The sequence below is a fragment of the Notechis scutatus genome, chromosome 3 (assembly GCF_049901735.1).
Source record: "Notechis scutatus isolate UNSWTSFEM ecotype Mainland chromosome 3, rNotScu1.2, whole genome shotgun sequence".
Lineage (NCBI taxonomy): Eukaryota > Metazoa > Chordata > Lepidosauria > Squamata > Elapidae > Notechis > Notechis scutatus.
Window position 1 is genome coordinate 74,805,449 of NC_142011.1, and position 25,299 is coordinate 74,830,747.

General features: G+C 37.4%; 1 protein-coding gene across 2 annotated transcripts in view; it reads left to right on the forward strand.

Annotated features, from left to right (window-relative positions):
* The window catches only part of ST6GALNAC3 (ST6 N-acetylgalactosaminide alpha-2,6-sialyltransferase 3), a 306,384-nt gene extending 281,781 nt beyond the window's left edge, over positions 1-24,603 (forward strand). For both annotated transcript variants that reach the window (XM_026679326.2, XM_087960486.1), the window contains 2 exons: positions 18,059-18,166; positions 22,949-24,603. In XM_026679326.2, the coding sequence (XP_026535111.2) occupies positions 18,059-18,166; positions 22,949-23,135 (295 nt within the window). In that variant the 3' untranslated portion in view covers positions 23,136-24,603. The remainder of the gene's footprint in view (positions 1-18,058; positions 18,167-22,948) is intronic.
* The last annotated feature ends 696 nt before the right edge of the window (positions 24,604-25,299 follow it).

Below are 25,299 nucleotides of genomic sequence, written 5' to 3' on the forward strand. Positions count from 1 at the left end.
ATTTTAGCCATTAAGCTGCCCAGAAAAGACATCCAATAAAGGCACAAGATTTGCTTTCTCCTTGACTATCATCATACCAAGGAGCACAATATTCTTTTGTGTTTCTAAATCTACATGTAGGTTTGAAATTTGTTTCTGCCTTTTTCCCCTTATATATTTCCAGCTATGTAGTATTGCAGTTATGGTGCTCAGGGTGATAGCTTTTTGATTTAATTCCTTTCCTCCTTGCTTTCTTGTCAGCTTCGAGAGAGGAGGCTTTTGGCAAGAATACAATGGTTTCAAAATGTTTTTCCCCATCCACATAAATGACATTATTATGGTTATAAATTAAAAAGTTGCGTGGATATCCATTTTGTTGGAATATGTTGTATAGATGCTCTTTTTCTTTTTTTCCTGCTGTTCTGGGTTGCTGCAGTTTGTTTGGGCTTGTCTAAATAAAGTCCTTATGCAGATTCTCTTGTGAGAGGTTGGGTTGTTGCTTTGGTAGTGGAGCACATGGTTAGTATGGGTAGTTTAGCGTGACAATCTCCACTATAAGTCCTGAAAGCGGAGGTCAGGATCCCATAGGTGTCCCTTTAATTTATTGGTAGATATGTCCATCAAAGTGGAAGTGTGTGATTAAGCAGAGATTATGGTTTATGAGATCCATAATCCTGGATGTTTCTATCTTTATGTATTCGTTTAAGTCAGATGTACTGTAGAGCAATGTAGTTATGGATTCTTTGACTAATTCTGGACTAGAAACACAAGTCTACAGAAAAACCACCCATACTAACCAGGTACTTCACTACCAAAGCAACAATCCAACCTCCCACAAGAAAAGCTGTGTAAGGACTTTATTTAGACAAACCCAAATACACTGCACTGATCCGAAACAACTGAAAAAGGAAATAGATCATTTATACAACATATCCCAACAAAATGGATATCCAAGCAACTTTATCAAAAAGTTCCTGACTACTAAACCCAATACAACACAACCAACACAAACCCTAAAAAGAATTACACTGCCATACATCAAGAATATCTCAGAAACCACCAACAGACTATTACAACCACATGGAATCAGCATAGCACACAAGCCAACCAAAACCTTTCAAAATATCTTAAGCAGACCAAAAGTCCCAACAATCCCAGAAGAAAAAACAGGAGTCATCTACAATGCACAATGTGAGGACTGCAACTATGTCTGACAACGAGGCAAAAGACACAGAATGCATCCACGAACACCAACAAGCAGTCGGAAGACATGATGAAAATTCTTTAATTTCACAATATATTGACAGATTTAACCATAGTTTCAAATGGAAAAATGTAACCGTCCTAGACCAAAACAAGTCCAAAAACAGCAGGGAATTTCTAGAAGTCTGGCACTCTGACAAACCAGCCATTAAAAATCACATAGACATTAACAAGGGCTGCATCAGAGTTGTATTTGACCTGTGGGGGGCCGGGGGCATGGCCACTCACATAGCCTCCCTGAGCTCTGTTTCCACTGGCAGAGGCACTGTGGGCCGGTCCTTCATTGTTTCCAGAGTGGACCCATGGGCCAGATCTAAGCACACACACCCCGGGCCAGATCCAGCCCACAGGCCTTGTTTGACACCCCTGCAGTAGAATATAAACTGGCAACAAACTGTTCTCCTAACTAGCACTGATGATGTTACCTAGTTTGGGTAATGAAACATCTGCAAGACAACCAACAAGCTGAAAAAGCACCAGGGACCTCTCATAATCTACTTAATTTCATAATTCTGTATCCAGTTTCACAACACCAGTAGAAAACTTCGTCCTTATGTAAGAAACATAACATGGACCTATGTCTTAGTATTGCAAGTGTTGCAAACACACTGTCCTTAATAATATCTAGAAGACACAATTGCCCAAATACACAATATAAATAAAAGAGGAAGTCAGGTTTCTGAAGGGAAACAGCGTCTTCTCAAGTAATTGTCTTTCAAATTGTGAGATTATCACCTATTCTATATGGTGTGTAGCAAACCATCCTGAGCCTTGCAAGAAGAATATCATATTAATTGCTGTATAAATAAATAAAACATTAATAAGTGCTTTTTAAAGGGGCACGTTGATGTCTTTCCTCCCTTTTCATAAAATGCTATTGAAGATTAGATTGTCCTTTAATCATGTTTATAATGACTAAACAAAGCCTTTCTTACAGTTTTTGTGTATTAGTATATGCAATTGGAAAATCAACTAATTAAAAAGAACAAGATTGCAAAGTTTTACAAACAATATTGATCAATATTTAGCCATACCATTCATAATTATTTTTCCCTATCCTGGTCAGTTTTGTACCAAGTTTTTGACCTGAATATATGTATGTAGGTAGGTAGGTAGGTATAACAATAGATGATAGGTGGGTGGATAGATAGATTAGATAGATAGATAGATAGATAGATAGATAGATAGATAGATAGATAGATAGATAGATAGATAGATAGACAGACAGACAGACAGACAGACAGACAGACAGACAGTTCTCAACCCTAGCTTGACAAAAGTGGACAAGCTGGCGATGGCACAGGAATTTTTTTTTGTTTAAAGTTGTTTGTTTCCTGGGGTGATCTTTAATTCATGTGTCTTCCTTCTGGTTAATGTATCAGTTTCAGAAGAACAGCTAAGAACATTTGAAAAGTGTTTTGTGAATTAAGCATGTCCTCCACATATAACACAGCACTCCATCTAAAGCTCTTCAGTCTCAGGAGAAAAGTTCCTTGGAAGGCTGTATTTTCTCTTTTTTCTATATATTTAATGTATAATAATACTATATCATCATTTTAACCATTGTCTATCTACTGCCTCTTCTACATGTTTCCAACCAATACAGCCCTAGGCTTTCTTTTGCCAATTGGGCCCGTAATACTTGCTGATGTCATCGATCCATCTTGTCTTTTTGGTCTCTTTCGTGAATGCTTTTTATCAAGTGGGATCCATTCTATAACTGCCTTGGTCCATCTGCCATCAGTTCTTCTTGCTATATGGCCAGACCATTTCCATTTCAATTCTTTTGCTCTCTTGATGATAACGTATACTTTATTATATTCATCTATATTTCTATATATTCTTGGATGCAAGAAACAGACATTATAGCCAACCTCAGGATTTCCCATTTGTACTCCAACAAGAAATGCTTTTACTCAGACACTTATCTGTAGGAAGAAACCCCCCCAAAAAATATTTGCTCCATGATCTAGTACTTAAGATATGGCAGCAGAATCAGTCAAAAAAAGCATGCCTATGCTGCTGAAATCAGTAGCTTGCTAGTTAAAAAGAAGTAACATGCAGCATTATTTGCATTAGAATTCTTTGGTTTGAACCATTCAAATCCATTTTACATATATATCAGAGTTCTCCGTTTCAATTATCTTTCAATTTTTTTTAAATGTACTGGTACTCCAGATTTTTTTAAAAAAACCTTCAAGATTGTAGAGATAAAGAACACATAGCAGAAACCAGTTTTTTTCTGAATAGGATTGAAAGATGCTTGTGTTTGCAGATTTATTATCCAGCAATGGTGCAGAGCTACCTGTAGGAAAGAATTGATTTGCAATCCTGAGATACTCGGCCACCCCTCTGGCTAAGCAATGCACAATGTCACAGTGTTGCTAGCTGCCCTGTTCTGTTGTTTACATTCTTATTCTTATTTTTGCTCATCCAAAAATTTCTGGGTTTTTTGTCAATTGTCCACTTGAATGAAATTGTACCTCAGATATATATGCTGCTAATCAATGCAGCATTATTTGCATTAGAATTCTTTCCTCTCCTTTCTTTCCTTTGTTCGTTTATTTAATTAAAGTACTTTCATGGCACTGAGGGACCTGATTATTACAATTACAAGGTTTCACCTATGAGAATATGAAGTAATTCAGTAGCTGTCCTTGACATGGTTACCAGCTAACTAGGCTATTACTTCTGTATTCATCTATTGTAAAGTTCACTGAAATATGCTATTAGTAGCTGTGCCATGAACTTCATAATGTTAAAGAGAAAAAATAGACTGGAAAAAATTGCTGTCTAATTAATTTTGTTATAAGGTCCTGAATAACCTGAATTTTGTTTATCTTACTTTCTCAACAATGCACAAAAATAACAACTTTGATTAGAATATATATTTAGGGCGATATTCAATTAGTATAATTTTGAGCTGGAGCTCTTACATGTTGGTTTTAAAATGCATCCAATTTGTTTCCTTGTAACTTTGTTTTCATGAAAATGTTGCTACCTATGTCTTACCTATATCAGGTTACCCAATGTCCTTGTTCTTAGATAATAATGTAAGAATTTTGTGGGGTTGTTTTTTTTCATTTTTTTATTACAAGTTTGTTTGGAATGTAGGCCTTGTCAGATCCAAGGCTGCAAAAATCCAGATGAACCCTAGTAACATTCAGTCCTTGAGCTTGTACCTGCATGCAGCATTATCTATTATATATGCCATGCAAATGATCCAACACATTTCTTAGATTTCCTTTCTCCTTAATTTCCACTTACTGTATATGCCCATAAGTTGATTATATATTGCTTGACAGCTCTCATTCATAAAACTTGAGCTTGTACAATTGAAAAGATACAGTAGTTTTAGATTTTAGAGCTAAAAGGGCATGTCGCTGCAAAGAACCAAACTTCCAATCCTATAAGATAGTATTAATCATATCTGCTGTCTATTTCAGTCTATTGGAGGCTAAAAATTGATAAAATCATTCCAAGTCAGGATTTTAAGAAGGAGGAAGGGGGAGGGAGGGAGGGAGGGAGGGAGGGAGGGAGGGAGGGAGGAGGAGAAGGAGAAGGAGAAGAAGAGAAGAAGAAGAAGAAGAAGAAGAAGAAGAAGAAGAAGAAGAAGAAGAAGAAGAAGAAGAAGAAGAAGAAGAAGAAGAAGAAGAAGAAGAAGAAGAAGAAGAAGAAGACTTCATTACATGTAACAGATAAAATAGAAATAAATGCTTGAGTTTGTCCCAGAATATAATTTCGGGAAGATACTTTGAAATTGCATAAATATTTTGCCTAATAGGATTAACAAACACATGCTTTGTAAGCTAAAACCTGAAGTTCCATTGCTCTTAGAATGGTTGGTATAAGGTATTTACATGTGAAAATTTCAAAAGAATGACAGATGTTCTTGAACTCTAGTAATCTTGAGATATATATGGAAAATCTCCATGGCATCCCCCTTGTTTTCCCCTTTGCTTTATATGAGTATAAAAAATTGGATTTTCTATTCAGAATTTCCACATAATAGTCTGGATTTGCAGTAACATTATTAAATGGTACTATTCTAAAATGTACTGAAGTCTTCCTTCCTAAAAGTTATATTTCAAAAGTCAAGCGTTTGCAGCTGTTCTTGGTAAAACAATATTGTTTTCCTCTTTCTCAACTCAGTGCAGTCGTTGTCAGCAGCTTTATTGTGCATGGATGAATTACCTACATTCTGTTGTCACTTAGTTTCATCAGGAAATAGAAGTCTGCCAAACTCCATGTCAGATAACCAGAAATGGAGATGCTTTACAACTAAAGTTATTCAGACTCTTTGGTCTGGGTTATGTGGCTTGCTTATTTGTTCTCCTTTATTGTCTTATATCTTGTGGTAAAAGAAAGAAATAAGTATGAGGTTCAGCACAAAGTATTATGAAGTAAAATGGCTGTGCTATGCAGACGTATTGAGGTGTGCCCATTATTACTAATTGCTTGCTTTCCTAATCAGTTGGTTTCAGGATAGTCTTCAAGGGCAATAATCTCTTGTAGATACATTGCCCAAATCTAGCCAATTTGGTGATACCAATGGTGGTGATGGGCATGAATTATTATGAACAGACTTCCTGATCCAGAAACAGGTATGATTGGCAAACAAAATGGTTCTCCTGAAAAGCTACCAACTTTTCAAGCTAAATCAAATAAATACAATTATTTACTAGTACCCACTTTCCTTAACATATAAGAAATGGACAGTAGCCTGGTTCAGAATGGGACCATATATGAAAAATTAATTCATGTGTTCAAATCATGTATAAATATCCTCCCTATGATATTGGTGGTGATAGACTGGTGATAAACACACAGAGTTGCTTAACAAGATAAACTTGCAAAATAAGGTGATTGGTGGAAAAATTAGAATTCATTGGTGGAAAAATTAGAATTCTCCGTTCCAGATCTTGATGGCATTGATCCAAATCAAACCATCTCATTCTGGTTGCTTATTGTGCAGATAGGCCAGCATTCTGAAACAAACAGAGCTATTCCGAGTTATATATCTTTTGCTATAGACAGGCCATTTACCATGGCATACTGCATGGAAGTAAGCCCCATGAATAGAGCCATAAATGTTTGTCTAGGTTGCTTCCAAGTTTTGCTTCCATAAAGCAAATTGTTTGCTTCTGAGGAAGTGCTTTTGCATTTTGCAAGGAGAAAAAATTTGTCTATTGAATTTGGTCATTCATTTCTTTGTGGAGTTTAAAATCTGAAGAAAATAACACCCAGTCATTTTAAAGTATGCTTTTCTGTTCTCTTTGTGTTGTTGAGATAGTTTCTTCAATAAATATAGAATCTCATTTATTTCAGAAAACAATTTCTCCACTCACAAATCTTGAGTTATTGTTATTGTGAAGCTTTGCCTGCAGATTTTTTGAGCAACTTAATCTTGACACGTCCTAGTTTCTCCATCAGTGAAGTTTCTATTCTTCCTTTAACGGTTTTCAGGTTTACCTGTATTTTACTCTACTGTTACTGTGATTACACAAAATCATTTGGGGAAATGATCAAGCCATTAATTTTACTAGCAACATCTATTTTTTCATTATCACTAGAAACTTTAATTATATCTGAGCAATGTGTTAGCAAAGATACAGATTTAAAAACTGATAGGATACCTGATTAAAATTCTGCTAGCACCCTGTATAAAATGTAAATACAACATAATTTTAGATAAAATCCATTTGCTAATACTTTTCTTTAGAACAGAAGTAGAAAAAAGGAAGGTAGTTAGACATTATGAATATCTGTGCTGCCTAACTGAAACACAAAAAACTCAAAAGCATTCAAATCCCATTTTAGAGTTGGAACAACACAGGATATTTAGGATATCAAGGACTTATAAAAGGTTCTTCTATATTGAGATAGCATAAGGTCCAGCAGAAAGACAAAACTCACCTCTTTATAAATCTGCCTTATGGCAACCAGTCAGCTCTCCAGGTCATCTAGATAATTTATGATGCCTTCCAGATAACAAACCATTTTCTCACCTGAAACACAGTGTTTAAGTTTTAGATCACGTATTAAGATGGCCTGTTCAAGGGGAAAAAAGCATGAAGGGAGGGCAACACAGAAATGTAGCAAAACCTCAATTTAACGGCCCATTTGGCGGGAAGGGGCATTCATTAAATCTCAATTTATGTCACTAATGTAATTTACATCTTTGGTTAAATTACATAATTGACATTTTTATATCATTCATATCCATTTATGTCAATTACATAATGATGCAAATTATACAGAAATGACATGTCTGGAGTTTGTCCTTTGTTTTGGGGTGAATTCTATTTGTCCATTCCATGCAGTAGTAAATGGCTGGATAAAGGTCACAACAGACGAGCATACCTTGAAACAAATCTCATCACAATCAACTTACAACTTTTACTTTCTCTTGGAGAGAAGAGATTCTCCCCAGATTGATTCTCCATTAAATCATAGATTTCAACCTTCAGTCCAAATTTTAGATACATTTCCTCTCAGTTTCTGTTTATTCCCTAGGCTCTTAGCTTTTTTTCTTACCCTGTGTTTCAGACTGTCCTGTCTCTTCCCTGTTCAGGCAGGGCTTATTCTCTTCCTGAAGATTTTCTTGGCTACAATTCTGCCTCTTTTCTCGATTCCAGACCAGAGAAGGGCTTAGATCCCTTCTCTTAAAAAATTATTTTACCAATACCATGCGAATTTTTCTGTCTCCATTCTTTTTTTCTATATCTGATATTCTTTGTCCCTTATGAAAGAGCTAGCTGTGCCTTGCCTGAGTGAAAATAGGAAGTCTTGAATGGAGCGCTGAGGATCAAGGTTGTACTACACAGTATACCAATAGAAATAGATAGGATCCTTGGGCCCAACTCTTCTGGTGTTTCTTTACTACACCAGTTAACATCATCAGTGCTAAAAGGGGAGCAGGGATGGACGATGTTGCCTAGTGTGGTAATGAAATGTCTGCAAGAAAATAGCCAAGCTCAGAGGGTACCCAGGACACCACAGTTGAACCCTGAGCTACAAGTATTCCCTCCCACTGGTATAATAGAAGTAGGATCTGTTTTCCACATATCTCCAAAAAGGATACTGTAGTGGAGTTTGCCAGTTGTTTATATACAGTAGTTTGTCTTCTCAGTCTTGGTTGAGGTATAGTCTCTTCCTTCATGAAAAATACACACAGACACATATGATTTAAAGCGGGGGTCTCCAACCTTGGCAACTTTAAGCCTGAAGGACTTCAACTCCCAGAATTCCCCAGCCAGCTGGCTGGGGGATTCTGAGAGTTGAAGTCCTCCAGGCTTAAAGTTGCTAGGTTGGAGACCCCTGGTTTAAAGGATATAAACAAAGGCCAAAAAAGAAAACCAACAGCCTAGAGCACATCATTATCAGCAATCAACATTCAGATATGCAAAAACATCAGATAAATTCAGGGAAGAAACAATACCCTAGTTAAGGAACTATAAGGAAGAAACCACACTTCAATCATAATTGGCAAGACAAATTATTATATATAAGTAGACCAAACTATTTTATATAAATAATCAACAAACTTCACTCCCCTGGAAATTGATAATGTTACCTAACATGGTAATGAAACATCTGGCAGAAACAACCAAGCTCAGGGAAACCAAGACCCAACAGTTCATTCCTGAGCTACATATATCCTCTATATATAGGTTTCTGGGGAGCTATTCTAGGATAGTTATTGGCCCTTGTGGCATAGTTTTGTCTCCTATCAAGCAATGGTACTGGGGTGGAAAGACCCAGCAATTAGATTTGCTCCCTTTAGAATTGTTTAGTCACAATATTCACGTAGGTTGGATGCTACTGTTTATTTTTTCCTCATACTTTTTCTTTAAGTTGGAAAGGATTATAGCTCCCCAACTTGCCATATTTAGAGGAGGAGGCAAGATATTATACGAAGGGAATGTTTATATTAAAAACAGCAACAAAGCCTGGATTTATTTATTTACATATTTGCATGCTCCTCCACTACAATGAAAGTGAGTGGCTCATTAAATCAGGTATGGTTCCCACCAGAGCTAACTGGGCCTGAAGCAGTATTTCAAAGTCAAAGTACCTGTCATTTAAAGCAATGTTTGTGGTGTGAAATTACACCTCTCTGCCACTTAAATCACTATTTCCTATCTGAAGTCAAAAGTCATTGACATTTAAACCTGTCTTAGCAAAATTCTCTCTCAAGCAGAAGCAAACAGGGAAAAAAAACTCACTAAAGAAGCAAATCAAAACACCAGATCCTGCCTTTTGGCATCTAACAGACAGTGCTGATATGTTTCTAGCCAACCAGAAGATTGTTTGTTTGTTTTTGTGGGGGGTGTTAGTTTCCTGCCTTTATTATTTTTATAAATAACTGAAGGTGGCAAACATACCTAATGCTCCTTACTCCTACAATTTTCCCTACAACAGTTACCCACTGAGTTGGGTTGGGTTGAGAAAATGTCTGGTCCAAAGTCACCAAGTTGGCTTTCATGACTAAGGCAGGACTAGAATGTACTGTTTCCTGGTTCTACCTGCTGCCTTAATCACTGGACCAATCTAGAAGATTGGTCCTATTCCCTCCTTAATGTTGAATATTGCTTATTCCCAATCCAACTTGAAATGTCCAGGATTGGAACCTTTAAGCTATGATATATTAAGTTTTATTCCTAGCCACGGAGAATACATAACTGTAGGAGACGAGCAGGCTGACCTGGAAGACAGAGTTAAATATGTCATCAGTTTGGAATCATTGTATTGTCACAAAAGACCCAGGCTCACCACACAATTCGATTGACCCTTATCTAGTACTTATTTAGCTTTGACTTTTAGTTGACTCAATCCTTGTGTATAGGTAGCAATAATAAACTCTTCTATCCTTTGAACACAACAAATGTTGTTGGTTATTTGCACCTGACAACAACTAGATTAAAACATAGATGTGTCTAGGGAGAATCTGAATTTGTAGTGACTCTACCCAAAAACGATGCTTTCACACCCATTATATGTACATGATCAAATTTCCAAGTAAGCAGCTGCATGATATTTGCATGTAATGAGGACACAAATTCGGCATGCACAATTTTTCATGCAAACATATAAGAAACATTTAAGAAATTCTCCCACACTAAATAATTTTAGAGTACAGGTTCTTTATTACAAACCATGTAAAACTTTGCTGGCTTTCTGTATACTGGCCTGAAAATGAGGAATATACAGTTTATATATATTAAAGTGTGGAATATACAGTTTATATTGTTGTTATAGCTTTGGACGGGGGATATAACTTTATTCGCAATATGTTTTGGAAGAGACTGACAACACTACTTAGAAACTTATGACCTTTCTGGAAAATTTAAAATTGTTTTTCACACTTCCAATACCAACTTCTTTATTTGGTAGAAATATGTTTAGAGAATTCAAATTGAATTGTAAGGTGTTACAAACCATCTGTTTTCATTTCATTACATACCTTTCTTCAGAAGGGAAACAGATGAAATTGGACATTTGCTTTAAACTATGGAATTTGTATTTTTTCATGTTTTCAATTTCTTAGGGAATGTATCTGAGTACGTGTCAGAAGAGTATATTGATGAGAAGACTGATGTCCAATACTGTTAAAATAAGACATGAGTTATTGATTAATTCTTTTTTATTAATAAATAAATAAAAGCTTTTGTTTTGCTCCTGTTTATAGCAGTTTTAGAGGCTATTGGCAACATTGCATTTCCCAGGAAACATTCATTATCAGAAGAATAGTCTTTTCATAATCCCTCTGATAAAAGAATTCTCTAAAACCCTATAGTTGGTGCTTCCATTGCACAGACAAAACACTGGATAAAACAAAGACAGTTAAATGCAAGGCATCATGTTCTCTGGTTTCCTGCCAGGTTTTAGAGGAGAGCTCTGAATGTATTTAGTAGTATGTCCAAGTGGCTAGAGGGAACACTTTTCTGAGTGGATGGAGTAACTCAGGGGATAAATAAAGACAAGAATAAAGAGAATGATACAAAGCTGGCAGTTGTGAGCATTATAAAAATAGCTTGGCTTCAGTATGGCTTTATTGGTACTTCTCAGAGTGAAATGAGTTTTATCTATGGCCAATTTCCTGCTGATTTTTTTTCTTTCAAGAGAATCTCTCTGAGTTCATTTAGAGTTACTTCTTATTAGGGTTTTAAAAAAAAACTAGAGCAGGAATGTCCAACCTTGGCAACTTTAAGACTTGTGGACTTCAACTCCCAGAATTCCCTAGCAAGCCAGCCAATTCTGGGAGTTGAAGTCCACAAACCTTAAAGTTGGACACTGCTTTTCAATATTATGAAGACACTTCCCACCAAATAGTGCAGTAGTGATTGTTTTAGAAAAGGAATAATTGCAGACATCAAAATGCACCATTTTATTAAAAGAAATGTCAATATTTCAGGAATATTTATAGAAATATAATATTACCATACAGACCATCAAGATCAAGGTGGAGAAGGATTCTATTGAAATAGCATGTTGTCAGCTTACATTTTTATGTATAAATGTCTTGGATAGATGACAGGTCTCCTAAATGTGTTCAAGAAATCCTCTTTTTTTCTTTTTGTCAACATGGGCTGAAAAGCGATGCGAGGTTGTTTTTTTTTCATAAATTCCTACAACATAAAGGACAACATCTATCTTTCTTTACCGAAGTTATATAGATAACTGATCTGTTGTCAAAATGCAGTCCGATCTAAGCATAGTACACAAAATTGTCTGCTTCAAACTCGATTGCAGAAAATACGACTTCAGCAACAGAGTGGTCAACGCCTGGAATGCTCTACCTGATCCCATTGTTACAGCCTCAAACCCTCACAGCTTCAAACTCAAACTGTCTATTATGGACCTCACCCCATTCCTAAGAGGTCCGTAAAGGCAGCATGCATAAGTACACCAGCGCACCTACCGTCCCTGTCTTACTGTCCCCATTTGTCTGTATTTACTTCCTTTCTTTACGTTTATGTTTATACTTATACCTGTTATCTTGTACATGCTTGACAAAACAAATAAAACTTTTAAAAATGTAATTTCTTTGTCTCCGCAAAAGCAGAATTAGTTCCTTCTAAAACAAGAAGGGATGTAGTAGTCCTCAACTTACAACAGTTCATTTATAGACCATTCAAATTACAACAGCATTGAAAAAAGTAACTTATGACTGTTTTTCACAGTTACAACCTTTGCAGCCTCTCCAGGATCATGTGATCAAAGTTCAGAGGCTTGGTGACTGGTTCATACTTATGACCATTACAGGATCCCAGGGTCATGTGATCCCCTTTTGCGACCTTCTGACAAGCAAGGTCAATGGGGAAACCAGATTCACTTACTAGGTTACTAATTTATCAACTGCAGTCATTCACTTAACATCTGTTAAAGAAATGTCATAAAATGGAGGAAACTCACTTTAACAACAGAAAATGGGCTCAATTGTAGTCATAAGTCGAGGACTACTTGTATTTGAGATGATTATAGTGATTTGGCAGTGATGGAACACTTTTACCCAGGACAGATTTGATAAAATCCTCATCATGTCAGTAGAGATTAAATTGGACAAAAAACTGATGTATTTCTTGGTGACATGTAAATGTTTTTGTTAGGATTTTCTGTAATGAGAAACTTGATTGATGAATGGGCTTGTCTAGCTCTGTTAATGCTGTGCACAAACAGCAGCACTTCATTTCCTTTCTAGATCATCCATTTTTTTCCTTTCCTAAGAAATGTTTCATGAGTTTTCTCTACTTTTATTTGAAGTCTGCCCTACTACTAAGAATGCAGTGCACTGGGTTTTAAATCATAATCGGTGTTATTGGTGAGAGTTACAGTGTATTCTCCTATATTTACATTATGAATTGTTTGACAATGTATCAGGTGAGTCAATGAAAGTTTCTTGTTCCTGGTGATGGAAACGCATCTTCTTTTTTGAAACATTTTATTTATAACAACTGAGATATAGTGATTAAGGTGCCAGATCAAGAGTGAGAAACCTGAGTTCTTGTCATGACTTCAGCACAGAATCAAGCTTGGACCAGTCACTCTCCCTCAGCCATAGAAAGAAAGCAAAGATGCACCATTTTCAAAGATGTGGCCTAGATTACTACATAGATTTTTTTAGATATTCTCCAGGAATCTGGCCTGATTTGAAGGAGGAAGAAAGAAAAACAAGAGTCCATTGACATCATGATTTCTTTAGTCCAAGCATGATATGTAAAATATATTTCAATCCAATTGAAATTAAAGATTTTTATAGAAGGATATCTTCCATATTACAGGAAGCAAACATTCTGTTGCATTGTGTATTGCATCATTCATCTATAGTAGTGGTAGCTAACCTTTTTGGGCTCAGGTGCCAAAAATTGGGTGTGCGCAATCGTGTGCCAGCACCCAGAAGGCAATGTGTGCAGGCCCCCCATACCCCCTGCATGCACACCAGACGCCCGACAATCAGCTGGCGGGTGGGTGGCGCGTGCACATGCACAGTGGGGCTCTCCCAGGAGACCTCTCTCTCCCAGGAGACCTTTCTATTTATTTCTGAATTTAAATGCAAAGGAGTTCAGGAGGTTCACCATTTGTATGTTCAGTTAACTAAGTCAACATTCTCATTCTAAATGTTTCTCCTTAATTTGTACACTACTGTCATTCTACAATAGTAATAATAAATTCCCAAATTCCAGAAATAAAAGTTTAGACTTAAACATGCTTACATTTTTTTAAAAAAACACCAGCTATTGCTGCCAAATTTTATTTCTATAGTTTATGAAGCATCTGTTTTTCATGCTTACCCTTGCATGTCAAACACACCAGTATAATTCAAAATCATTAAACATTTTTGTCAGTTTAGGGGGGGGCTTCCGGTTTGAGCTTCTTCGGCGACAGACCGAAATCTGCGATTGTGCGCAGTTTCGATCTGTACTCACCACTGGAGTGCCCTGAGCCGGCTGATTTTGGGGCGAAACCACCCCGTACAAGTGGTGAAGAGGGGGGGAGACTGCCAGCAGGGTCGAGGAGAGTCACATCTCTCCTCCCCAGCTGGCCATTACTCCCTTTCCCAAAGGCGGTTGCAGCGGTGGTCAGAAATGGCCACCTCAAAGAAGAACTCGACCGGAAAAGAATATGCAGGAGGAAGATAAGAGAAAGTTTTGGCTGACCGGGTCGAACTGAAAAAGCAACAATATAAGGTACCCTGGAATTTGAATTATAAAGAACAACATTGTTCCCAAAGAAGACTTTGAAGCGACGAATGAGAGAGGGAAGGGAAAGGATTTGGTTTTTTTCTTTTCTTCCCTATATTGACAACTAAGAGATTTAAGCAAGAAACCGACAAAAATCCACTTTGACATTAACAGGTATTTAAGCTGAAAATAAAATGTCAAAGGGATAATAAAGATTTCTGGATCCTCAAAAACTTTTAAAAGAAGGGAAAAAACAAAAGGGTGGGATCTGGAAAAATGGAGGAGACCACCTGGAAGTGAAAGGAATTAACAGTGAAACTTTAACAAGATTCCCAAAAGATACATTTTAACTGAAACTTTGTAACAAGATAAGAGAACCCCAGGAAGAGAAAGTGGAAAAAAGAAGCAAGAAGAAACAGCTTTGGATTATTTGGATTACTTGGTGATTTTTGGATTTTTGGCTATCGAATCTAAAGGACTAAAATTCATTGGGTGGTTGTTTAAAAGTTTTTAAAATAGTATCACTCTTGGAAGAATTGAGAATGGAACTTAAAAAACAAAGAAGATGCACAAGAAGGAAGAGGTTCTTTCGGCTTCGTATTTCAATTTTTAGAAATGGAGATCCTGAACTATAAGAAACAACAAGAAATGCCTGTAGAACAAGAAGAAGAAAGAAGAAACCATCTTCAATGACCAAGTTTTTCTATGTGGGGAAAAGAAAGGAAAGGGGGGAAAGAGAGTGAAAAATTTAAGATTTGAAAAAACAACCCCCAAAAAGAATAGTTTGAAAAGTAATTACAACATTAAGAAGAAACAGAAGAAAGGATTACAGAAGAGAGAATCAGAATTAGAGAGAGAAGGGGTCAAAAAGGAAAGGGAGAAGAAGAGTGGGAAGAGGGAAAGGAAAAGAAATTATAAAGGATATAGAGAAACAGGAAAAACATACAAGGATTAAGGGTATAAGTCTATTTAGAAGACACAGAGATAATGGGTGAAAACTTAATTGAAAGGGGGATTCTGCAAGGGTACATAAGATAGTATTGTTATATTAGAAATAGAAATGAACTTTGAAAATATGAAACAAGTGTGATTAAAATGATAGATAAAATACTCATTGTAATGGAATGGAATGTTTAATAAATAAATGAAATAAACAGAATGAGAGAATGAAATTAGGAAAGGAGGGGAACATTTTAATTATTATAAATGTGTTATAAAAATTTAAGTGAAGAGGAATATGAAAGAAACATGAAAAAATTATGGAAATATTATAAGTGTTCCTAGAAGTATGATACCCTATTGAAAAGGAATGTTAAAGATGTCAAAGATTATAACTAACATTAATGATAGAGCTGAATTGGAATAGAATAAGTATTTTATTTATTATTGTTATATATATATATTTTCTCTTTAAGAACTTAGTGTGTATTTTAAGAATGTACCAAGCAGAATTCAACTGGAAGTTATGTGTTCTATTGAATGTTATAATTGTAAAGGCATAAATTGAAGTTTAAATAAGAGTTGAATGGATAAAAATTAAAAGATACAAAGGTGTCATACTCCAATTAGTAACTACAGGGAAAAATTTTGTTTAATGAGAAAAGAAAATATGAAATTGAAACAGGACAGACAAAAGTATAAATACAATGACTAGAAAGATATTGAAACTTAGAAATATATATATACACTGCTCAAAAAAATAAAGGGAACACTTAAACAACACAATGTAACTCCAAGTCAATCACACTTCTGTGAAAATCAAACTGTCCACAGGTAGCAACACTTATTGACAATCAATTTCACATGCTGTTGTGCAAATGGAATAGACAACAGGTGGAAAGCATAGGCAGTTAGCAAGACATCCCCAATAAAGGAGTGGTTCTGCAGGTGGTGACCACAGACCAATTCTCAGTTCCTATGCTTTCTGGCTGATGGTTTGGTCACTTTTGAATGCTGGCGGTGCTTTCACTCTAGTGGTAGCATGAGACGGAGTCTACAACCCACACAAGTGGCTCAGGTCGTGCAGCTCATCCAGGATGGCACATCAATGCGAGCTGTGGCAATTAGGTTTGCTGTCTCTGTCGGCGTAGTGTCCAGAGCATGGAGGCACTACCAGGAGACAGCCCAGTACATCAGGAGATGTGGAGGAGGCCATAGGAGGGCAACAACCCAGCATCAGGACCACTACCTCCACTTTTGTGCAAGGAGGAATAGGAGGAACACTGCCAGAGCCCTGCAAAATGGCCTCCAGCGGGCCACAAATGTGCATGTGGCTGCTCAAACAGTCAGAAACAGACTCCATGAGGGTGGTGTAAGGGCCTGATGTCCACAGGTGGGGGTTGTGCTTACAGCCCAATGACGTGCAGGACATTTGGCATTTGCCAGAGAACACCAAGATTAGCAAATTCTCCACTGGTGCCCTGTGCTCTTCACAGATGAAAGCAGGTTCACACTGAGCACGTGACAGACGTGACAGGGTCTGAAGATGCTGTGGAGAATGTTCTGCTGCCTGCAACATCCTCCAGCATGACCGGTTTGGCAGTGGGGCAGTAATGGTGTGGGGTGGCATTTCTTTAGGGGGCCGCACAGCCCTCCATGTGCTCGTCAGAGGTAACCTGACTGCCATTAGGTACCGAGATGAGAGCCTCAGACCCCTTGTGAGACCATATGCTGGTGCGGTTGGCCCTGGGTTCCTCCTAATGCAAGACAATGCAAGACCTCATGTGGCTGGAGTGTGTCAGCAGTTCCTGCAAGACGAAGGCATTGATGCTATGGACTGGCCCACCTGTTCCCCAGACCTGAATCCAATTGAGCACATCTGGGACATCATGTCTCGCTCCATCCCACCAATGCCACGTTGCACCACAGACTGTCCAGGAGTTGGGGGATGCTTTAGTCCAGGTGTGGGAGGAGACCCCTCAGGACACCATCTGCCACCTCATCAGGAGCATGCCCAGGCATTGTAGGGAGGTCATACAGGCACGTGGAGGCCACACACACTACTGAGCCTCATTTTGACTTGTTTTAAGGACATTACATCAAAGTTGGATCAGCCTGTAGTGTTTTTTTCCACTTTAATTTTGAGTGTAACTCCAAATCCAGACCTCCATGGGTTGCTCAATATGATTTCCATTGATAATTTTTGTGTGATTTTGTTGTCAGCACATTCAACTATGTAATGAACAAAGTATTTAATAAGAATATTTCATTCATTCAGATCCAGGATGTCTTATTTTTGTGTTCCCTTTATTTTTTTGAGCAGTGTATATATATAATTGAATTTAGAAAGGAATGAGATAATTAAAAGTAAGATTGAGAAAACTAAGGGAAGGGAAAAATTATTGAGAAAATGTTAAAATAGTAATAAGATATGGAATAGAACACAAAGATGAATATGAAATTGAATTTGTGTCTGTATAGAGAAGTGATAACCCGGGACCATGCTATTCTCAAAAAAAGAAATTTTGCTTGTATTATGTTTTTTGAAAACCCAAATAAAATTTTTATAATTAAAAAAAAACATTTCTATCAGTTTATCAATGTTTTTGTTCATGTAACAAATAATAATAATGTCTTTAAGGAAGTACAAACAATTTCTCAGTGAAGTCTTCTTTGTATTGTTTCTTCTACAGAATCCAGTCTGGTTCCTATCTCAGCACTGGTTGGTTCACCTTAATTCTAGCGATGGATGCCTGCTACAAAATACATGTCTACGGAATGATAAATGACACCTACTGCAAGTAAGATCACAGCACATTATTTTTGATGCGTCCACAGATCTAATGCCCTGTCAAAATTTCATGATTCATTTGAATATCATAAACCTGACAAATATATTAGGCAGCCGCCGCCTAGCAGAACTATATTGGCATGGCACTTTATTGACAGTGTATTTAGATCCTGTATGATATACTGTATTGATTAAATAAAAGTATTTATAAAAATGTAATGACCGATGTTACAAAGGCCTTTTAACATCAAAGCACTTTCTGCCAAGTTGGACTGAACTGGAAAAATAGGAAGGCGTATTTGCTTTCCACAGTTTTTGTACAGTTGAGAGTGTTCAGGTTAGGAAGCACAAATTTGTTCTTGAGCAGATTTTTAGCGAACTTTGCAAATTCCCCCATCTTCCACAGTGCCATCACTTAAATAAAGAGGCTGATGCGCAATTATTTCCTACCAGATTAGAAACCTGTGATATAAATCATGTACACATTAGGAAGTTCTGTTACAGCAGTAAAAAGCTCAAGTTCAGAGTTGGCTGCAAAATCCAGTGCTTTGTGGATATAAAGTGAGATCCAATTTAAGGAAAGTCCAAAAGAGAAAAATATTGTGTCTTCTGTTTATCGTTCATTGCAAAGTCTCCTTATGTTCCACAAATTAGGAGGTTGCACTCTCAGAGCTTAATTTGGCCCCTACTCTCCCTTCCCTGCCAATTACAATCCTCAAAAAATAGCAATACAGTTTCCTGTCATTTTGAAGAATGAAGGCTGTTTTGTGATCTCCCCAAAGGCTGAACATTTTTAAAATAATAAAAAAACACAGAGACACACAAACACTCTTCCCTAATATGCAGAAACAAAACCTATAAACTCACTTATAAGCCTGCTATAGCCTAATGAACAAGATGTTATATTGTTTTCATAATTTCCTGTCAAAGCCAGCATTGCTTTCCTTTACTAATTCTGTTGTTGAAGTGTTGTTGAATTCTGTTGTTGAAGTGTTGAAGTGAACACTTCAACAACAGAATAATCAGAGAAGCCATAGAGATAGAAAAACGCCCACACAGCATGAATAAAAGAGATGACACCTCCCGCTTATCAGCCATTTGGAAACCCGCCCTCATGAACAGACGAGTACCTAACATGATGAATGACACCAGACCCACACCCACGAGGGCCACACGAGATGCCACCACCACACTTCCACGTAAAAAGCAGACTCACACCCACACAGAAGATGAGACACGACCACAGACCAGAAGCCGCACTGCAGCTGCATCACTACCCACTTCAAACCCCTCTGAGCCATACATGAAGTGAACTGACCCCCACCATGAAGATGCAGCACGACCACGAACTCGAAGCCAAACAGCAAGATCACAGCTCACCAGCTCAAATCCCCCAGTAACTAAGACCAACCTGAGCACAACCAAGCCCCCACCTGAACAGAACACACCTCCAGCCAATCAGAACATGGCCAACCCCCAACCAATCAGAACACAGCCAAACCCCAACCAATGAGAACACACCCCCACCCAATCAGAACACAGCCAAGCCCCCCACCCAATCAAGTCACACCCCCACTAGCAGTTAAAAGGAAGAAGCAGCTGCAAGCTCACATCACTCTGAGAAGCACAGAGTTGAAGACAGAAGCCTGAAGATGATGAATGAGACTTCATCGAAACGTTGCCTAGATACTTCCAATCTTACGCGGAGAAAACCCGAATAACCAAAGATCCACATACAAATACCCATGAGAACCTCAGAAATATATATATATATATATATGCAACACACACACACACACACACACACACACACACACACAACAGAATACAGAAGCCATGGCATTCGCGAAACACACACAGAAGCCTGATGATATATATATATATATATATATATATACCATATATATATAAATATATATACACATACATACACACACACACACACACAAACACACACACAGGTATACCACACACACACACACACACACACACACACACACACACATAATACAGAATACAGAAGCCTGATGATGGCAGATGAGATTCTGCCGAAACACACAATACAGAAGCCTGATGATGGCAGATGAGATTCTGCCGAAACGTTCCTACAACTTTAAAAGCACAACTATAATGATGTGGGAAAATACCCGAACAAAGCTGAATACCATATATATATAAATATATATACACATACATACACACACACACACACACACACACGTAAAATGTAAACATAATAGATGTATGGTATACACACACACACACACACCTGAATATCCCAAATATATAAAAACTTTATCTCTTTATTGTCATGTTTCAGCGATATTGAGGATGATGAGAGGGGGCGTGAGGGAGGAGAGATAATAGATAGATAGACAGACAGACAAATAGATAGATAAATGATAGATGATAGATAAATAAATGATAGACAGACAGATATAAAATCATTTTGTGGAAACTGCTTTTAGAAGCCTTTTTTCAGGTATTTGTAAGGACATTAATCTATTAATTAATTTATCTATTAATTTCTTTTAATAGATAAATTTTGTTTCTAATTTACCTGTATATCCAAAATATATAAAAAGTCTTTAGCTGTTTATGGCCTTGTTTCAGAAAGCTATACTAGATCATCACATCAGGTATGAGATGGAATAATTAAATTAAAATTGGTGAGCCTAATCAAACTAAGATGTTACAGGGTTTTTTTTTCTACATATCTAGTGCTGACAGTTCATCCATTGTTCCAATATTAAAAGTAGTTGTTGACTTATCACTGCCTCAGAAAGGGAGCTTTTATGGCCCATAAAGCACTTCCAGCTGTTCTGAAATGTAATACTGCCCTCCCAGGACAAATGAAGCTGCTGTGCCCTACACTGCTTCAGCCTGTTCCCCATCCTACCCTACACAAGAGCCCTCAGCCAGCTCCAGTGCCCAATAGGGCACCAAGTATCTTTCCGTTCATCTGCAACTTTTGACAGATGACTCAGCCGATGTGAGACACAACCCTCCTACAGAGGCCATCTTGTGCCATTCTGTAAATGGGCACACATCTCACAATTCTTTGGGCTCCATTTTAAGGAGGCTTTAAGGATCATGGTAATAACATCCAGTTGCAGAATAGTGCAAGAGATGGGGAACAGGCCAAAAGTGTGGGTGAGCCAGAATTGCAGTCATTGAACAAAACAGTCACGTGACATCTTGCTTAATGACTGCTTCCCTTAACAACTGAGATTTCAGGCCCAATTGTGATCATAAGTTGAGTACTGCCTATATAATAATTGTAGAATATTATAACTATTGTATAATATTTGAAAGCCATTAAGGATAATTACTGTTCTCAAGCACCGTAACAAAGTGTAGTTATTTTCCACAAATTTTTTTCTGGATCTTCTACCATCTTTGATAGATTTGATGTCTGTGTGTGAAAATATGTTAATCAGCACATTTCTAGCTTCTGAATTAGGCACTTCTATACTGTCACTGCTTCTATCCTCCAGTTGCACGAAAGCAGTTTGAAGATAATAGATGATAGCCTTCTATTCTGCCAACTTCTCAATGCTGAGGGGAGAAAAGGGGTCTCAATTTTTCAGTTATTGGAAGTCTCAAAGAACCAAGCATTCCCTCACTTCTGCTCCTTACAAAAACAGCTGGGAAGTTCATTGGGCCAGAGTTTGTACAAGTGTGAAAACCGACCACCCATAATGTCTCATAGTCCTTCAAAGAAAAAACTAACTTTATTGTGGTTTCAAATAGACTGCAACTGAGCCAGAATATATATCAATTGACTTTCTTTTTTTTTTTGATGTAGCCTTCATGCTAATACCACAAAAAACCAAAACTGCTTTCACACTGGCCTTGAATCAGGCTGTAAAAAAATATGGCTGGCATTAGTTTTTTTCTGTCGTGCAGTTACAGAGTCAGAATCTTTTCATGCCCAGGGATGACAATCATGGCCATGTTTGGAACTAGAACAAAAGGCTTATCTCTTTGCTTTGTTACACTGCAAGCTGTAATTCAGCTAGAATCTCTGTGTTAACAATCATACTGTATGATACAATGAAAGCCACCATAACTCTCTACCATCCTTACAATATGCCATAGAACTTTACCTGTTGCAGTCACACGTATGAAAAATGATCATAAGTCATTTTTTCCCAGTGCCATTGTAACTTCAAGCAGTCACTAAATAAATGGTTGTAAATCAAAGACTACCTATCTGTCTTTTTTTATAGATAAAGCAGCCTTCCCTAACTTGGGACATCCCATTTGTTTTGACCTGTTACTTCCAGAATTTTAAGTCAACATGACTATTCTTTTCTGGAATTTTGAAGGTTGTTATTACAAATATATGGGTGTTACAGGCGAGAAAAAGCTCCTTTGTACACCTACAGGTAAACATATATATAACGTATTTATTTATCAAATGCCTATCTAAGTGACTCTGGGTAGTTCACAAATGCAAACAATAAAGTCATATAAAAGATACTTAATTAGAGTGAAGAACAAAATAAAATTAGAGATTAAAAGGAGAGTTATAAGGCAGAGTGAACACATTCAGGTTACCAGTCATCACCAACCCAGTTTGCGTGCCACTCTTGAATATCCAAGCCAGTTGACAGAGGCAAGTCTTCCGACAATGCCAGAAGGCCAAAAGACTATTAGTCAATCTCATCTCTGAGGACAAAATATTCCATGGGATGGGGACAGCAGAAGAGAAGGGTCTCACCATTGTGGTGGCATGGGCTGTGGGGAAGAGTATTTCATGGATGTCTGTGTTTTGACTTTGTTCTAGGTCAGAAGGCTTTAGGAAAGTCCCGTATCACTACTATGAACCTGGGAGGAGTGAATGCGATGAGTACTTCCTTCATGAAAATGCACCCTACGGAGGCCACAGATTCATCACAGAAAAGAAAGTGTTTGCTGAATGGGCTAAGAAACATACAATAACATTTACACACCCTAATTGGACTTTGTCTTGATGCTGGTTGTCCCAGGATTCCACAACATAGGCCCTGGATTTAAATGGCAAGCGCAGAAAGTGATGGTTCTGCTGTGTGCTGTTTGTGTGTCTGTGTGTACTCAACTGTGGAGGATTCTTATTCTGTCTCATTTTAACTGGAATGTTTGTTTCTTAGAAGTTCAACATGGCCACAGCTTATTTGCTTAGAGGATGAACTTCTGCTAAGAAAGGAAAGCACTATCCTAATGCAAGCTCAGTGCTGTGCTGGGTTCTGTGGATAATGTCTCTAGTACTTGAATTTAAATGATAAATGTTACTATTAAAGCAACCCACCCACCTTTGGGCAGTAACAGGCAGACAAATCAGTCTTGTAAATGTACAGTTTGCATGACTGCAGATTTACTGCAAATGAGCCACTTAGAGATGTGCTAAGAAGATCCTGATCGCACTTGATTTTTAGAAGAGGACTGAGTAGGTCTGAACTCGGAAACAATCCATATGGCAAAACGGCTCCATCACCTCCAAGTGTTCTGACATGGTCTCCATTTTCTCAACATGTATTTATTTAAGTTATACCCCCTTTTTGGAGCACAACTAAGAATGGTGTCTAAGTCCAGGTATATAGTATTGGGCAATGACATTTCTTGTGATCTCGAGCAATTCTCAGTTCTCGAACACCTACCTCACAAAGGGTGTTGTGAAGAGAAATCAATGCAAGTGCAGTGATTTTTTTTAATCAATCAAATATGCTTATTTATATTTTTTTGTAGAAGTCCATGGATTCTTGGCACATATTCCTCCTTCTCTCCTATTTAAGAATACTAAACCCGTGTGTATGAAGTCATTTCTTTGAAACTCTACAGCAATATTCCAACTCCAAAAGCTCAATGTAGATTAATTTCTTCAAAAGATTCTTTTTTGCATATTTTTTCCCTCCTTTGATGGTAAGAGAGTCTGGAATGCTTAATAGCCGCCCATGTGTAATTGAAGTGCTACACGTCTTGTTTTATCCATGTCACAGAGAGCATACAAAGCATTCGATCATTTAAATTCCATTTTACTTAGAAAGATTTATTACAGAGATATGAGATCTAAAAAGCAGGAAAAAAAGAAAAATGACAGACATTATACCAAAATTTCATTCTATTTTTTAAGTTGAGGAACTATTTCAATTTATATCAGAGAAGTATGTGTGTTGTATATGTGTGTGTGCGTGTGTGTGTGTAAAACAGCCTAAATAACTTCAAAATCCATATCATTTCAAAAAGTTCCTTAAAAATCTGCAAAATACTTGGATATCCTAACTGCAATACTGTAATCATACTGCTAAAACTTGAAAAAAAAGATGTATTGATCATTTTTGTATAAAATGTTCAACGAGGCTAAGTATTGGATTCATCCCACGTTTTGTATTGCTTTGCTGAATCATGTAAAGGCGATAGCAAAGTCGTATTTTTACATATTAAAAAGTTTGTATAAGGACTGGTTTTTGTATTGTATATGTGTATATGGAGGTCTATAGGTCCTAGATAATCCCATTTCCACGGTTACTAAGTGCCATGCTGCTACATATTGTGTGGTTGTGTATCTTGACAGTATTTTGAAGGTTAGTTATCTTCTGCTCCAGTATCCAAACGCAGGGGTGGGATCTGACAGGGTTAACTACCAGATCGGTCATTTACGAGGTTTGGTGATTTACGATGTGCTTCCCTGTACGCTGCCGGCAGGCACCTGTAAATTGTCATCAGCATGCTGCGTGCAGAGAAGCAGCCTTTCAAAAAGCCTCCTTTTCCTGCTTTTTAAACTGCAGCTGTGCCTTGCACGGCAGCTGAAATTGAAAAAAAAAATCAGAAAATAAAGGTCAGGTAAGAGCCCAGCTGGATGGGTGGGCAAAAACATCAGCAGACATGGAACTGGTTCTATGTCTGCTGCTCTTCAGAGCTACCGGTTCTACAGAGGTGGACAGAACTGGTAGAAACCCACCCCTATCCAAAGGTAAATTGTTCGTTTTCATCCTGGGAAATTTTGGTAACATCTAGTAAGTTACCACAAGTCTCTGTTTTATTTGGGAATTTGTCACTACCTCAAAGAAAACATAAAGTTGTATCAGATGGTTCAGCAGTCAAGGGTTAAAACAGAATGTGTGTATGGAAAATATCATTTACCATCAGTATATTCCAGTG